This window comes from Acyrthosiphon pisum, chromosome A2 (genome assembly GCF_005508785.2).
Source record: "Acyrthosiphon pisum isolate AL4f chromosome A2, pea_aphid_22Mar2018_4r6ur, whole genome shotgun sequence".
NCBI lineage: Eukaryota > Metazoa > Arthropoda > Insecta > Hemiptera > Aphididae > Acyrthosiphon > Acyrthosiphon pisum.
This window is the reverse complement of record NC_042495.1, coordinates 95426780-95444519: the sequence shown is the minus strand read 5'-3', so window position 1 is coordinate 95444519 and position 17740 is coordinate 95426780. Positions and strand designations below refer to the sequence as shown.

At 30.3% G+C, this 17740-nt stretch overlaps 1 protein-coding gene across 1 annotated transcript; it reads right to left on the bottom strand.

Moving 5' to 3' along the window:
- Positions 1 to 8166: 8166 nt before the first annotated feature.
- LOC100166003 (leukocyte elastase inhibitor) lies at positions 8167 to 15406 on the bottom strand. Its single transcript, XM_001950358.5, has 7 exons — positions 15040 to 15406; positions 14497 to 14682; positions 11341 to 11548; positions 10944 to 11152; positions 10630 to 10821; positions 8896 to 9040; positions 8167 to 8783 (listed from the first exon to the last, which is right to left on the bottom strand). The coding sequence occupies exons 1-7, from the start codon at positions 15109 to 15111 to the stop codon at positions 8638 to 8640; spliced, it is 1158 nt and encodes a 385-aa protein (XP_001950393.1). The 5' UTR covers positions 15112 to 15406; the 3' UTR covers positions 8167 to 8637.
- Positions 15407 to 17740: the final 2334 nt, after the last annotated feature.

The window sequence follows — 17740 nt, the reverse complement described above, 5'->3', positions numbered from 1 at the left end:
ATTGAATATAAATTATAACAGCAGCGGTCGCCTTAGGCGATTCCGAGATCGATTTCGCGGACTTGAAATATCATTAACGGTGTTATAATCGTTCTGATCATTACAACATAATATTAATATGTTTGTGCGATTAAAATATTATCATTTCAATTATTGCCATAATATAACGGTTCGATGACCGGCGCGACTCGGCGAGTTCTAGGTCATGATACTCGGGCACATATTAATATTATCATTGGAAAATGACGTTGTGTTACGTGTCGAAACGAATCAATCTCAAAATACACATTAATATTATACACTGTGTTCGTTATTTCACTAGAATAGCCGTTTTGTATATAGTTTAACTTCGTCATGGCCGCTGTTGTAACTACCTATATTTGTTTTCTTCCTTTTGGACTGCGCTTGTTTCTGCCGATGACATTCAATATTAGAAATGAAAAATTATTATTTTTTACGGTATACATAATATATCATACATAATATATTATATGCATTTATCATTAGACTTGTAACGGTAACCTCAATGTAAACTAGTTACATTCGTCGAAACTAAGGTGTTGTCGTGTTGGAAACTGAGACCTCAAGCACCCCCTCCCGCTAAATATAATTGAAAAATAATAAAATCGTAATATATTTTTTCTTGGCAACCGACTTCCTATCAATTGAAGAATCATTAAAGAAAACATTGATCATGACAATATTATAGGACCATATAAATTTACAGATATTAATACACATTATACGTTATATTATAGTGTCTCTGTTTTAATCCAGCTATGGAAACATAAACACTTAATTCCTATTTTTTATCGCGTTCTTAAAACTAGATTCAAACAACATTTTGATATACGTTTACTTGACTAAAATTATTGACTGAAAGTGTGTTTTATATTGGCCAGAAATTATGTATTTCTTTTAATATAAATAAAAGTAATTTTAATAATCTATTTACCTTTAAGAAACATAATATTAAACTTTTAGATTTAGTTTGTGCATATACATTTAATTATTTTATAATGTCACTTATATTTTATATTTTCGTAATTAGTATTACTTTATTCTGTTATTTACTATATAAATCTATTACATTTTAAATTAATATATTCTTGTTTAAGACTTTACTTTAAAACGGAATAAACCTTACTATTCCTATATTTGTCTCTAAATACTATTTATATGTACTCTGTACCATATTATCCTATTATATTGTGCTCTTATTTATATTTTTAAGAACTGTTCTCCAGGGACAAGCTTTGCTTACTGGGGGCTGCTGCAATATTGTACTCATAAAGTAAATTTTGATGTTTAAAATTGTTGATGTTGCAATAAACTTATTATTATTATTAGTATGAAGTTAGGCTATTAAAAAAAAAAATTCGAAAGTTGGTCCATTTGTAATATTGTCTGTCATGTAATTGTAACTTTTTGAAGGGGAGTGAGAAAAAAGTATTTATTGTATTTAAGAATTTTAAAATGTTTCTACCCGCCAAAAAAAAAAAAAATCATCATGATAATGTCATTTATGTTTTAGTAAAACTATGATTAGTTTAATTTTTGATGCTCAGATTAAAATTATAATGTTTTCATGCGATGAAGCAGCTATTCAGTGCATATTTTTTAAATTATTGTTGCTTAACAACAATGAATAACCTCAATGAATTAATTGATTACTTTTTTTGATCCTAACCATGGTTGACGGTTGAGCTCTAATTATTAAGCATAGTTCAATGTGAACGGTGTCTATATTTCTTGATGAGAAAATATTATAGTTTTCGCCAAAATTGGTATTCAAATAAAAATGCATATTTAAAGTCGGAAATAATATTATTATTATTCACGAGTACGATTAAAGACATAGTACCTAGGTACTATCATCAATTGTGCTTACGACGTAGGTGTGTGAGGTAGATATTATTTCGACCAGAGACTTCCGTTTGGAAGTTCGCTTATTATTTCTTTTCTAGTTATTCCTTTGCTGAATTCTCTTTTTGTATGGTGCCAAACTATTAGATTCCATGGATTACGTGGGTTTCATTTTATTTTATTGTTAACGTTTCATATTCAAGCCGGCTTCGCTGAATTCCAAACCCATAACATTATTCGTTAAATTTTTACAAAGGTCACGTTACAATATTATAGTTCAAATGACGTGAACACCGTGTCGATGTTAACATATAACACCATAACAATAACACTTAAAGGCAAATAATTATTACCACAATATATGTGCCATACAATGCCGTATATTTGGTATTAATACTATAAACTACAATAAATATTTGTGAATTATTTTAAATAAAAGTGTTCAATGCACTTATTGTTATTATAGTTGTTAGTTAGTTAATATTTTTATTGTCCAAATAACCAACTGTACCTACAAAAGAGAAAGTTTCATTTTCAAACATAAAAAATAATTTTATTTGTTTTTTTAGAATAAAAGCTATTACTTTTTTGGACATTTTTATTTTTTTAGCCGACTAGCCAATTTTTAAAAGTAAAAATAAGTAATACATGTATTATTAAACAAAAATCCTTTAAAAGTGGGACGAGCAATTCAAAGATAGCCCTGGGAGGGTAATCAACTTGATTTTATATTTATTTTGTTTGATTCATTTTTTTCATTCTTAAACTAAATTTGTTAATGGATTGCCACTCTCTAAAATTGAGTCTAGAAGTGCGCCATTATAAAAATAAAATAATAATATTTTTAAATTTTAGAATAGTATTAAAATTTTATCAATTAAGTAAACGATATTAAAATATAGTTCAATCAATATTTTATTAAATAAGTTTTATAAACGAACAAATATAAATAAAATAATTTTTAACGCGACTTGCCGAAAAGCGGAACCTACGTTTTATGAAGGTTGGTACATTGTACAGTCTATATTTCATCACAGCCAACAAAATATCTATTTGAAAATCGGTATTGTCTGACCAAAATCGGAACGTTTGTTCACGTAATGTTTGATCTATTGTATGACTTCAGACTATGGAGCAGGCACGGTCGTTATTCGATTTAGGATTGAGATTCCAGTCATTATTGGTCGCATCGCAAACGAAACATCCGTCTCCGTTGGTCGCGTCTTCTGAAATTTCGCGAAAAATCAGAAACCCCCCTGGACGAAGCGTAATCGAATATTTTTGGCTGTGGTAAAATGTCTCTGGCACTCCGTGGACACCGTCGTAATATTACGTATCATATAATATACAATAGCTGATCCTGTGCGGCGTTGCAAGAGGCAAATTAAATAATGTAGGTGGATATTAATTATATTATTACTAGCTGATCCCGCGCACTTCAGTGCTTGTAAAAAATTACAACTCTTTAAAAAGTTGAGATTGTTCAACTCCTTTTGGATGCAACTCAGCCTCCTCGGTAGGCAATCCGACTACGCCGGATCGCGGACAATGTGCAGTGAAAGTCGATTTTATGCATGTTTACACCTGATCTGTTCGATCAACTAATGGAAATCGATAAAATAATAAATACCAATTATTTCTCCTATAACCAATAGCAACTATACTTATAAACGAAAATTTCCCCCGTTAATCTCAAAATCCCCGTTTGAACACCGCCCCGTGGGCTGAACCTAACGGTCCAATTATACCTAAATCTAAATCATCCCGCGAACCGCTCAAATACGCGCAAAAAATGTCATCAAAATCGGTCCAGCTGTTAAGGAATACATAAAGGACACACAGACATACAGACAAACGTTCGTTTTTATATATAAAGATTATGTGAGCCACCATATACCAACATTTAGAGGTTATTATAGCTATAAGCTATAAGCACCCTCCTTCGAGTCTCAGTAGGAATCTATATTGATATAAATTTTATTGAAAACGGTTCAGTAGTTGTTGAGTAAATAGAGGACAAACGAACAAACAGAAACATTCTGCTGATTCAGACCGCTGAACATTCTTCTTAGCTGATCCTGCATGGAGTTGAGCCCGTGACAAATATTAAACAATCCAACGGATTTATCCGGTCTTAAACTCCGTTAAATGGTTAACTACAAACATATATATTTAACACAATCATTTAGGTTGTTTTGGCCAATTTTAAAATATTGGTCTAAAATTATATACAAAAATATTATAATGACTATTTTATTTTGTGCAACCAATGGTGTATTTAATAAATACTGTAAATGTGCATATCTTACAGATATTATTTATTTTTTGCGTGCAAAAAAATTCATGTGCAGTAAGAACGCATAGTAAAATATAAAATTTAAAAATTGGCTTTGAGGTGCACCACACTGCACATCATTTACCCTTTGGGTATTAGAATTTCCTATGTACCAAATTTCAGAACCATGAGTGCGATATACTTGGCTGTGGATCGCTTACACACAACCTCACAATTATTGTATTTTATTAATAAATATTTGATGCACACGATAGGCGATCGACCTCATTGGTCTATGTCAATGTTTCTAAGTTATCTATCATTGAACACGCTCGATCAGGGTTGACATTTCAGTTTTAAAACAAGGCTGCAAAATGTTTAGGTTTGTCAAACGTTTCAACAGTCGGAGGCCACAGAAGTAATGGTCAAATCATTCCTATTTTGACGTGGAATACAAATTTACCTGCCACAACCATAATAAGACCCCATCGGTTTCTTTGTGAATGTCATCCTATATTTTAGTCTTTTCATTCAATAACAGTTTTCTGGAGTTACTTTTTTAACGATTCTTGACTCGTTTTTATGTATAGGCCATTCCCTCGATGAAATATGTAATCTTAAAATTACATAACAATAGGTTACTCAATACTTTATGAAGTGTTAACTATTTATTGTATTATATTTTGATTTATGGATCGCTATAATTTCGGCTGGGTACTGACGCCAGCATAAAATATTAAAACAACTAAAATGAATTTCGTCCCCAGTCGCATAAATATATTAATTTTTTTAGTGGTTTTCAAACTAATTTATAATTATATAAAATAATAATTATTTTTTATAATACTTTAAAGTTATATTCACCAAACTCTATACTATATATAAACATATTATACTGCAACGTTTTTTTTATTCAAATAAGTTCATTAAAGCACAGATTTTTAAACAGTTTGCGTAAGTTTAAATAAAACTATTTGAATAATGTATATAGGTAATGGAATAAAAAATAAATATTATTTACTAATAATAAATTAAAAGAAATTAAATATAATTAGTATTGAGGAAGATTTTTTCTCGTTATTTATGACGACATTTTATAATTTTTACTGATAATTGTTTTTAACCTGGCATTGTATCTCAAAGACGTAACTATAATACTATATAATACATAACTTATATAACTAAGGTTAGTCATGGATATGAAAAATGCATAGGTAGGTATCCTGTGGGCTGCTAAGCCCCAAATGGCGCCACCGCGGACGTCCGATCTAAACGATCACAGTTTAAATCACATCAGGTGAGTCGTGATAAAAACCGAAAGAATACGATTTCGGAAATAAAATATATTATTGTTTAGTTTTTTTTATCGAGGTGTTTCAGAATTCCTGTGGTCTTCGTTATTAATTTAATATGTTGAAGATGATCCTGTGCTTATGCTCTCGTGATGATAAACGGTTCGTTATTATTCATTAGATCGACATGGAAAAAGCTGTTGTTATGTTATTATTATTATTATTATTATTATTATTATTATTATTAGGTTCAAAGACTGCGTTTTTGTACCGCACACATATAATAACATTGATTTGAAATCGGTATTTTACGCCACGAAAAGTTGATGGAAAATTGTAGTGATTGACGTTAATGGATGTTATGTAATTTGATTCGGAAATATATCATATAATTTAGGGTAAGTCTCCTAGGCAGCAATAAATAACGATTGACCACAACATATATATAATAAACTAACACAATTTAATTATGAGACTATATGACTCTACTCAATATATTACAATGCTATATATAATAATTATGATAGGATTTCCCTTTTAATATTATCTAATTTTTTCTATGATGGTATACGACAATATTAATTTTCGACACATAATTTGATTCACCAACAGTCACCAAAAAAATACTTCAACTTTGGTTCCATAAAATATTGAAACGTATAAAACTAAAAAAAAAGAACCATAAAGGCAATAAATATCAATTATAAAAAATGTGTAATTTGTAACTTCAACATATCCATATAATTTACTATATAAAATTGTAATCTTCTCTCAAAATTAGTAGACGTTTTGCTTATAATATTTTTTGCGTATACATACTCTTAAGCGAGTTAGGGAAGCTCACTCGGCGAACGTTCTAAATTTACGTCTTCTAAACGTAATTTAATACAACGCAATAAACTATACTTCCATTTACAATCTAAAAAGAATTTGGTACTAACAAAGTACCAACCCATTTTGTTTCAAAATTGGCTAGTATGAATCTATATTACGGGCTAGTATGAATTTACTTGGATTAGAACAGGAAATTAATTATTTATTTATTCAACTGTAGTATTAAAATATGTATATTAATAATAAGTCTCAAGTTTCTAGTTTTTTGTTTTAAATTATGAATACTAATATTAAAATGGAACTCATATTAATATCAAAAGTCGTAACTATGTACTGGTAATAACTAACGGACGAACACAATATTAAAAGATGTTCTAAACTTATGCTTAAAAAATGGCGAAAATTAACTAAAAATATATAATACATTTTTCCACAGTTTTAACGATTAGGTGCTAAACGAGACAAAGGATGAATTTACTGTCGGAATTTCAATTTTCATATGCCAATCAAATAGATTACAATGTTAAATTGAGTTTGTTTGACATATCACGCACAATAAATTCGACTTTCTACGAAAACAGATTAATTACATATCCATTTAATACTTGCAGGGTTTTATAAATACGCATTCGAAATTAATTTGAAAAATTAAACAAACAGTAGTCGACCCGATGTTAATGCGAAGTGTATTTAATCGTTTTTAAACAAATCATTTAAGTCTTCGTGAAGTCGCCACTTCTCATTTATTTTTAAAATTTACTTTAATTTTAAATTGAATAGTAACATTATTAGTTTGTGAATTAATTACTCTATTGTGCAGGCAATCCATTTCAAAATGCACATTGTACCAGTTTTATATATTACTTGTTCACATTACAAGATTTGTCAAATGTATAATGTTTCCATTAGAAATATAGCACCTATAATATGGCTTTGGTATAATGACTTTGTACTTTATAGTTTTCTGAATGGTCATTATAATATATTATTATAATTATAGGCCATAAATAAATGTGAACCTATAGTATAATTATGCATTATTACGTCATTAATCGTTTGTAATACAATTAGCAAATCATAATTTAAATACAAAACATTACCATCATATAATTTAAATTTGCTCTATGCTTAAAAATATGACATTTTTAAAAACTTGAAATTTCTATCGGTATCGATTTACCATAAGCTTTTCAACGAAAAATGTAAATTACTTTTTTCGTTCAGTTTTTCTCAATGACGACAATGATGTCTTTAGTCTTTATAATGTTTAATACCATGTGATTTCTATCAAACTATCTTATATTAATATTTAATTTTTTGTTTTTATTTCCAACTGCCAAAACATGATAAGAGATATTGACTCCATTAACAGTGATCACTAGTCATTAGCTCAATTAATTTTGATGTTTTTCGAAAAATGTGTATAGGTACACATTTTAAAACAGTCATTTTTAACGTTACTGTTTTTAAATGTAATACATTATAATTTTTTTTTAAAAAACGCATAATTTATCAAAATAATTACTAGGCATTCACCAATAAAAATATAATCACTTTGGATATCTATATTACTAAAATAAATTTGTTATAGGTAGGTATGTTATTAATCAATAGATACTATTGAAAAACTTGGTATATTATAATTATTTTTATTTTTATCAGTCAAGCGTTAGTATGCCTAAAAACATCAAATATAAATGAGGAAAAACGTTTTTTGATGGCGATGGTGTATCGCTTTAATGTGTAGATTGATAACCTCCACGCCCTATTTTTCACACCTGTCCGAGTGTTCTGTCCAAAACAGTGGTAGCTGAATCTACACAGCATGTAATATATCGACTCCTATTCATGTATTAAAATAATTAAGAAAAATTAAATAAAACTAAAATGGCACAAACATTGGCAGTGATACAATATAAAATATATTTAAAATAAAAATTAACTAACATAATGTAGAGTAACTATATAGTATGAGATGGCTCATCACATTGCAACTGCAACGTACCGTTGTATTAACTCTAAGACATAACAATTTATATTATATAAATATTGTTGCACTAGCTATACAGTATATATGACTATATATTAATATGTCTATATGTCTATATTATACTATACGAATACTATAAAGTATAAACTATATTATACTTACAAACAATTGTAATAGACATTTTAGTCAATCTGCGTAGTTAGATAATATATTATCTTTTAACATTTTAACAATGTTGGGTACATATTAATTATGAGCCTTTATATTACTTGTTATTAAATACTTATGACTGCTTAATAAAATATCAAAATTTATTTAACTATAATAATATAGGTATACTCGTGTCATATAATTAATATTCATGTCCGTATATGTATAAACTAAGGGTTCGGGTTGGACAATCTACCCATAAAAATAATGTTTGTGTTTTTTTTTATAATGAACATGAACGAATGGCACGCATGGAACTTAACGGCTTTGACGTCACTCGGACTGTATTCTGACTTTTTGTATTTTGAGCTGTAGCCTATATTTGAAATGATAAAACATGTTAGTCGTTTGTGTTGGAATTTCAAAATGAACAAAAAAAAAAATCGAATAATATCCAATATTTATACTATAATTGTTATCGTTCTTACCAGTGACGCCTGTGGCTTCGGTGCCGGTTTCGTCGACGTTCACAAAGGCCTTATGTTTGATGTCACTAACTTTCAGCTTACCCGCTCCAGACGTACTAATATAAGAGAAATCGGCACTCGACGTGAACATCTCGGTACAACCCAACTGTCAAAAACAATATTGATGAGCCTCACAGAAGTAAAATATTATACAGACGTAAAGTTTTCTAAACTAATTTACACTCTGAACGTATTGTAGAGACATACGCACATACAGCGTTGTAAGTTGTTCGAAAGTATATAGTCTGCATACGTTTCAAATAAATTACTTTTTGGACAAACTTCCCAAGTATAAATTCACGCGAATTACATTATATATTGTCTAGGTCAAGACCACTGCTGAAGTCTTGTTAAAACTCTCCTTACGCATTATAATATTATGTGGTCTACGCGTGGTTATACAATGTAGGTATCGCGATTTGTGGTAAACAACGAGTGTCCAAAGTTTAAGGTACTGACATTTTAATGGCGGCAAGTAATGTGGTTAATATCGATTTGATATTGTGGTGATATCGATAAGTCCAAATCGTGTTTAGTGTTTAAATGTTATTAGTGTAACAGTTCAAAATGTATAATTTAAAATGTATATTTTTACAGTCATTATATCTGAGACAGCACAAGTATCCACTGGTGTTTATGAATTTGATGATATGCATAATGATCGAACCCCGTAGGTCTACCGAATATTCAGAACCGTTTGCGCATGTGAGTTTGCATATACTATCAAGTATTCAAATTTAAATTAAATTTATTCTATTTTAATTTGACCGTCAACCATCAAAGTACTTTTTCTTTCCTAAAAGTTAAATTACAACACAAATAAATTTCTGACCTTTTATTCTATAAGCTTTTACACTAGGTAGTAGGTATTAGGTAGTTAATATTACAAGATCCATATAACGTAAGATACTCATTATTTTAGGAAATATTTCATTCAATAATATGATTTAAATTCGTTGCAATATAAAGACTATTTTACCATAGGCGTACACCATGAAATATGTGACGAATTGAAATTTTCTAAAAAAAAAAACAAACTAATAACGTTTTAAGCGTTCCGCAAAATAAATTAAATAGTGATTTCAAGTAGATTTGACTTTTTTTTATGAAAATGAAAAAATACCAAAACTCACGAAAATAGACAAATCCAACACAAAACGGGTAGAATGTTATGAACCGAATTTAAATTAAAAGTGACGCGTGTTTTATCAGATTAGGTAAACCATCACGAATAAACGTAAATTGGTGACTATATGGTATATTAATAATATTATATGCTCTGTAGAATAAAGAAACTGCAGAAATGTTATTTATTAACCTATATATATATACATAAAGTTAGTACCTCTTAATACGCGGCATTTCGAGAGAGAATAATAATATTATTATTTTTCCCCATAATAAGATTTGTCGAAACATTTTTTACGATTATTTACATATTAAATCGTTTAAGCTTTCCACTCGGTGACTGGGCGGAAAAAAAATATAAAATTGGTTTTGACGGGCGCGATGGATAAAAACAGGTCGTATAAATTATAGTCAACTGTCAACCAGCGAGATAATTTTGCGCTCGTGTTGGAAACTTTTACACGTCCTAATCGAATAACACTGCACAATACCAATACACACACGACACGGACATTGACGTATTGTTTTGTTTGTTTTGTACACACGCACCGCGCCGAGTATACTTACTTTTTCCATTGTTTTTATGAGACTGACATCGGATTCGAACTTAAACTTCGGCAAGTCCACCGTGACATCGTGGACGGTCAGGTTGCCCTGCAAGTACGCGAAGTTTTTCGAGTCCTTCAGAAACGCGTTTTCCAAATCGTTCAACCCGTCCGCCCTGTCCGGCAGTATGACCAGCATATCGAAACCACCCGCCTAGTAGTTCACAACAAAAACAATCTGTCACAGCGATACGTAAGACGAATCGAGACACGTCGTGTTAAATGTCAATGTCCCATATTTTATATATAAAAAAAAAAAAACCAAAAATGATATACTTTATAAGGCAGTTCGACGGCGGAGAACTTGTAACGGTCGTCGTGGTGGTATCTGAAAAGGCCCCTTTGGTGCATCATTTCGACATCGATATGCTTCGAAGGCGTAAGGCAGAAACTCGCGTTCTTCGTATCCGTGAATTGGTTTTTCCACGCGTTTCGAAAGTATGCGACCGAAGCCAAAACCAACACTGTGTCCCTGTCAATGGTGCCTACACGAAGGGGCACCACAAATTATGAAAGGCGTACTTGTTATTATGTTTACGTACCACTTATTCAAATATTTAATTATTATAGTGACATATCGCCGAGCTGGTTTTCGTCGGCACTACAATAATTTTACACAGACACGCTGTTTATGTTATTATTATTATTATTATCATTATCGTCGCTTGATTACCTGGTTCGAAAATGTTGGAAATTTTTCCGTCGGTCTTATGTTCGGCCCACTTGTTGATTTCCGATACTTCTTTTTCAGGATTTCCAGCGAAATCGAGACTCTTCACTTCAGCATTCAAATAGACACGAACCTTATCCACGTAATCGTTTCTCAAAACGAATGCCATATCTGTAAATACTGCATTGGCAGTGGTGAAATAGTCAGGGTCCTGAAAATAATTAATTCAACTTCAAACTTACTAAATGTCATTAATGTATCCAAATAAACAGGACGTGACGATCTCTCAGACATAGCAATCAAAAAGCGAAAAGAGTAATATCACAAACATATTATGATCTGTTTATCTTTGATAATGAAATGACAAATTTATTTGGAACTCTTAAATGTTTCAAATAAAATGTGGTCGTTCGGTATACAATTCAAACTCACTATTAAATGGTATTTACTCACTTGAATTATAATAAAAATAATTTTTTAAAAAAATCATAAGAAAATAAAATTTCATAAACTGTATATTATGTTTACAAAATATTATGCATGAAACATTTTACACTAAAACCCAATTATTTTACTTCCGATATTAACCATGTCGTTACTATTATAATGTACAGACATATTGTTATGGGTAACGCTACAAAAAGTAAAAGTAAATATTTGAGATAAATAATCTTTGAGGAACGTTTTTTAGGAGGTGCAAAGGACTATTGAAATACACGCTTTGAATAATTTCAATTAGTCTTTCCGAAACAATTTCTATTTAAAAAAGTTAATTGTATTGCGCATGTGCGTACCAAGAGGGTTAACATTAAAAATGTTATGAAAATGTGTAGTCCCATCCACAACCGAAAACCACCAATTTCAATCCAGTGCCATCCATTTTAAATATCTAGTGGTACCTATACTTCTACATTCTAATGTGTTCTAGACTTTGTAAATATTGTGTTGATTAATTATCCGTATCAAAAATGATCTCATAGTGATAACAAATCAGGTAATAGCGACAATAAGCCAAAATGACCTTTGTGCCCCAAGTTAAGCAGATGCCCAAAGTAAGCCACTTCTACGGTATTATATATTATATAATATACAAACAATTTACTAATCTTCGTCTAAATCAGACCTTACTATATAATTTAATATATTTAATTATGTACATAGTCATATCAAATTTAAATTAAGGTTAATTTATGGCTATATTGTTAATTACTATATAATTTGTTTTTGATGCATATTTATTATAAATTTTAGCTTTACGAAAAACAAGCTGTTGACCAATTAAGTCAAATAATTTAAATAGGCATTATTAATTTTACGGAAATATTTATATTAAATAAAGCAATTATAAACAAATTAATTATTTAATTCGCTCCGCATTAGTATTCATTACACATTTTTCACTTGTCTCTTGGATTTAATTAAATAAAAACAAAGGACCGGACATGTTTTGTTCATATTTGTATCTTTTGTGCGTGAATTAGACAACTATTTATGTCAAAACACTTGAGTGAATTTATAAAAGTTTAATAATTTTCATTTCAATTTTAAAAACATAAAAACTTAAGCATTTTAAAAAAGAAGCTGGGTTGAGCACAAAAATAAATTAATTTTAGTTTTAATACTTTAACATTATTATGGCCAATAAAAAAATAAGAGACACAAACACTAACCATCTGTTATTATTTTTATAATTTTTGTTGGTACTTAAACACAAGTTTAATAATTTTTAACTATAAAGCCAGTATTATACTATATGGTAGAAATTTTCTAGAAACTTTATAAAACTTGTTATTGATTAGAATTATTAATATATCTAGATAATTAGTATTCGTTTCCAATTATAAGTTTGTATAGTAATACACTAATACTTAGTCTGAACTATGAAAAATGAGAATTTAAATGTTATGATTGTATATGTTCCATAAATGGTATTCAGATTTTAATTTTAATTTTCTGATTTTATGTTGAATTTTAAAACATTTTGTTTAACTCAAAATTAAGCCGATGTACACTATAATATTATAAAGTGACCAGAAGATCAGATTTGTAAAATTTATTAAAAAAAAAAAAAATCTGACCGAAATATAAATTATATAAAATAAGTACTGTATAAAAAGTACTGTACACGTTTGTTCGCACTATTGAACACTTAAATTGTAATATTTATAATTTCGTAAACAATTTTAAATTTTTACGTAAATTAATCGGAGGTATCTAGATTTTGACCCAGTAAAAACTCGTACTATACAACAAGAAGACGTAGATAACAGTTTTAGTTGCGTTACGGTAACTATCGCCCTCAACCATATATTCATGTGAGATGGTTCAACATTTCAGATGTCAATCACTTAAATCCGTTCGATAAATAATATGGTTTCGAATTTCATATAAATCATTGTTTGATTGAAAATAACAATTAAATCCAAAAGAGATTAAAATTAATAGTTATAAGTACTTATATTTGTTTTTGCATTATTATATTATACAAAATATAATATCATGCTGTCGGTATGACATTTTTGAAAATTAAAATTTGACTTCAACAATCGTTTAGTGTAAATAATATAATTATTCTCAATACAATCTAATATAATCTTACCAACTGCTCAAAATCTATAATACTGATCATGTTCGACAATGTAATTTTTATGTCACTGTAAACTATATTTATATCACAAAAAAATATCATGTCATCTAATAGGAAACTATATAGTCTGTATATAATATTTGTAAATTAAAAAATATTGACTTTTTTCCGAATTCTGATTCACAATTTCAATATACTATGCAATATTTTTGAAAATTAACGCTTTAATGAACCGTTCTTCGCATTTAATTTCCGATCGTCGATGAAGGTGCTTTTTAAGCTTTTATGCGTTAGGTACCCGAAAAAATATTTACCGACAGAAGAACACACCGTTAGATAACCAATTTAATTTTAAACCAATACAATTTTAACTCGATATTATCGTCATTCTAACAAATAGAACAAAATTGTTTTGTTATAAATTTACAATATTTTAATGCAACCGAGCCCGAGCGATTCCATAATATAACTTTTATCCGCCGGTAATCTCTATTACAAATAGAGTTACAGACTGCTAGTGGAGAAAAGAGAGAGAGACGGTACCGTTAGATACCTATAAAAACTTGACTTACTTCGATGTTTGTCATGACCGACTTGATATTGTCGTAATTCGGCTCTGCATTCTTTTGTGGCAAGCGCAGCAGCGTCTTGAGTTGATCGCCGGTCTTGGACTTGGAGCCTAACGCAAGAAGCACCAACAGAAATTGAATGCTGTACGTGGAGACGAATACGTTTCCCTCGACGGAATGGCTCAATTCCTGAGGAAAAACATCCCCATGTATTAATAAGTATTTCGTGGCGGAGGTGGCATTTTCATATCTCACGACGACAGGAAGGAGACATGGATCATATGCGGTTTTCCGCGGCCGACGACCCGACACAAAAATAGGTACGTCAGCCTGGGATACATTTTATAATTCAGAGTGGCAGCTGACCACCCCTTTTATAGGAAACATTAATGTGGGGGGCTAAGACTTTGGTCAAAGATTCTGATTTTGCGCCTACAAAATATTGCGAACTGCTTACTATTTTTTTTTATGTTTTGATTTCGAAATTTTGTTTTCGGGGAGTCGGGGACTGACGGACCTACTTTGAACTTCAATTACAACACCTACCTTGAACAACGTGAACGAATAGTTTGACGTGAGGGAGGTGTAACGGAAATTTGTGGACGGCGAGTCCTGCATGGTGATGACGGTGGCGTTTCCGGAGGACGGTGATCGATCGATCGGCTAAACTCTGCACAGTAGTCGGTCCAGCACACGAACTGCCGCGCAATAGGCTCGGCGGTCGCGTCGTATATAATATTATTTCGGCGTGCCTACCTAAATGTGTAATTCCACGGTTTTAAATTGCGTCATGCCTGAGAATTTAACATAATTTTTCAAACGGTCGTAATATAATAATATTATCACCCACTTCCGGCGGCCGCCGCGGCGCTGATAACGAACGCACACGCACGCACAGGTGAAAACCTAATTATTATTATAATTCATCATAGTACCACAGATTAAATAAAAATTTTAAAGTTTTATTTAATCTATTTGATAGTATTGTATATTATTTGATCGCAATCGCGAGTGTTGTAATCATCGATCTCTGAGTCACGTGTACCTACTCGTTGTCTAAAAATGTTTGTTCTCGAACTATGAACAATCTCATTATAATACATTTATAGTGCTTATCGGTGAGTGTATCGGACGATAGATTCACGTCATGTTTTTTTTTTTATAATTATATTGATATTAGAACCTATATTATTACCGAGAATTATTTCAGAGTTTGACGACCGCTCGGCGACCCCTTATAGATGTTATAGCACGAGAGGTCATCGCAATAATATAATATAATAATATTATATTATCTGTCGGTCGTTAGCTTAACAGAAGTGTAAAACACAAAAACCATCATTTTGGCACGTAGCACCCAAAAAAAATATATAAACCTAACCTCTGAAGCTTTCACTGCACGTAACACACAATGTTTCGGCGACTTTCGTCCACCGACCTCTCTCTAAACCGTACACATTATACAAAGTGTGAAATAAATATCGGGAATTATATTATATCTACGTACGTTATTATGTCCTAGGGATAATTAAATTGTTCGACTTCAATTTCATTTTCGCTCATCAATGTTAGTTTTTTCAGATTTAAATTTAAATCAATATATTAAATTTATAATTTTTATATAAGTAGTTGCTCAATATTTTTTTTAATCTTATTCTAATCTATAATTAGATTTTGAACACAGTTTTATTATTTTTTCGATTTAAATATCGAATTTTATAAAATTCTTTTATAGGTAGTTTTAATTATTTTCAATAATTTTTATATCTATCTAGGATCGTGCAGGATCGTCGTTTGCACGTTTCATTTACGTGTCAAAAAACTGAATTATCTACTGATGTAAAATATTATTGACCTTTTGATTGTTGTTGAGTCTTAAATTTGAATTCAATTTTTTTTTAAATATCTAATCGATTTGTATAATATAAATATTTTAAAACTATTAATATTTTCATATAAATCATTGGTTTGAATTTTTTTTTTTCCATAAAACGTTGAATATCGTTCTGAAAAAAATTGATTTTGATATTAAACTTTTGATTTCATAGAGGATTAACGATTTTCATCGATATTTGAACTTGATTTTCAATCAATACCTGGCACTTATAATCTAATAATGCGCGTTTTAGATAGTGTATATATATCGATAACCGATCGGACCCCCAACCCTGTACCAAAATGTCCCATGTGCAAAATCGTATTGAATTCCGACCACAGAAATAAAACGCGACTCCGATGTCCGTATGCATTCAGTGGCGTATACAAGGGGATGACGTGCTGATCAGATCCCCTCCCATTGGCTTTGGAGCGGATAATCTTGCATATTGTGTTTGATGTGCATTTTGAATCAATTCAAATTATATTCATTGCTCCTTATTGTTAAATATTTTAAAACCTACCTAAGTAAAAAGTTTTGAAAGAGTGGGAGGTTTTCCGATTTCCCCCTACCATTTAGCTATGTCGTTTTCTTTTTTTGATTCTCCCCTTTCAGAAATCATGTCCACGCCACTGTATACATTCATATTATACTCGTATTTTTATATATATGTAGGTATTGTATTTTTACTTTTATCGCAGTGCATAGGTATCACTTTCGCGTGCGGTTTGCTCCCTGTTTATGTTTATTAATCCGTAGTTATCGCACACTGTCCTAGCGAATATAATATTTCTGAAAAACTTTCACTCGAGTGTCGCGCAAATAGGTGTATAATGTATACAATAATCGTATGACAGTAATTAATATTTACATTTCAACACGCTGCTTCTGCAGTAGCAATAATGTAAAGCATTTTTTCCCCTGTTAACTCAACGTCCGTGTCGTACACACATCTGAATAAGTGTATACACTTTTACGTAAGCTGCTGTATTATGATATTATTATAATGCGTATTCCGAACACATAACTCGACCTATAGGTTTTACAAAGGTCATAAAACAACAAGAAAATAAACTAACGAATAAAGTTACGCTTTTTAATTGCGCATACGACAGATACAAAAGGGAGCATACAAATCGTACGATTTGTATTATATAGTGTTTTGTGCATCAGATATTATATTATATTGTATAATAATTGTACATTTTTACTTGGAACACAAGTAAAGCTTTGTATAAGCCACATCGTTTTTAATTGGACCAAAATACGAATTTGTTCGACTACTTGAGCACGAACCATACAAAATATATGAAATTAATGTAATAAAAAAAATATTAAAACCTCTTATCTATGTGCTATTCGTTAATAGTT

Excerpts from the sequence above, each read along its gene's own strand:
- LOC100166003 (XM_001950358.5), bottom strand. The coding sequence starts at position 15,111 with ATGCAGGACTCGCCGTCCACAAATTTCCGTTACACCTCCCTCACGTCA. Across the intron at positions 11,549-14,496 it reads CGGTCATGACAAACATCGAA|GACCCTGACTATTTCACCAC; the intron begins GTAAGTCAAGTT and ends AATTATTTTCAG. Across the intron at positions 9,041-10,629 it reads TCATAAAAACAATGGAAAAA|TTGGGTTGTACCGAGATGTT; the intron begins GTAAGTATACTC and ends TGTTTTTGACAG.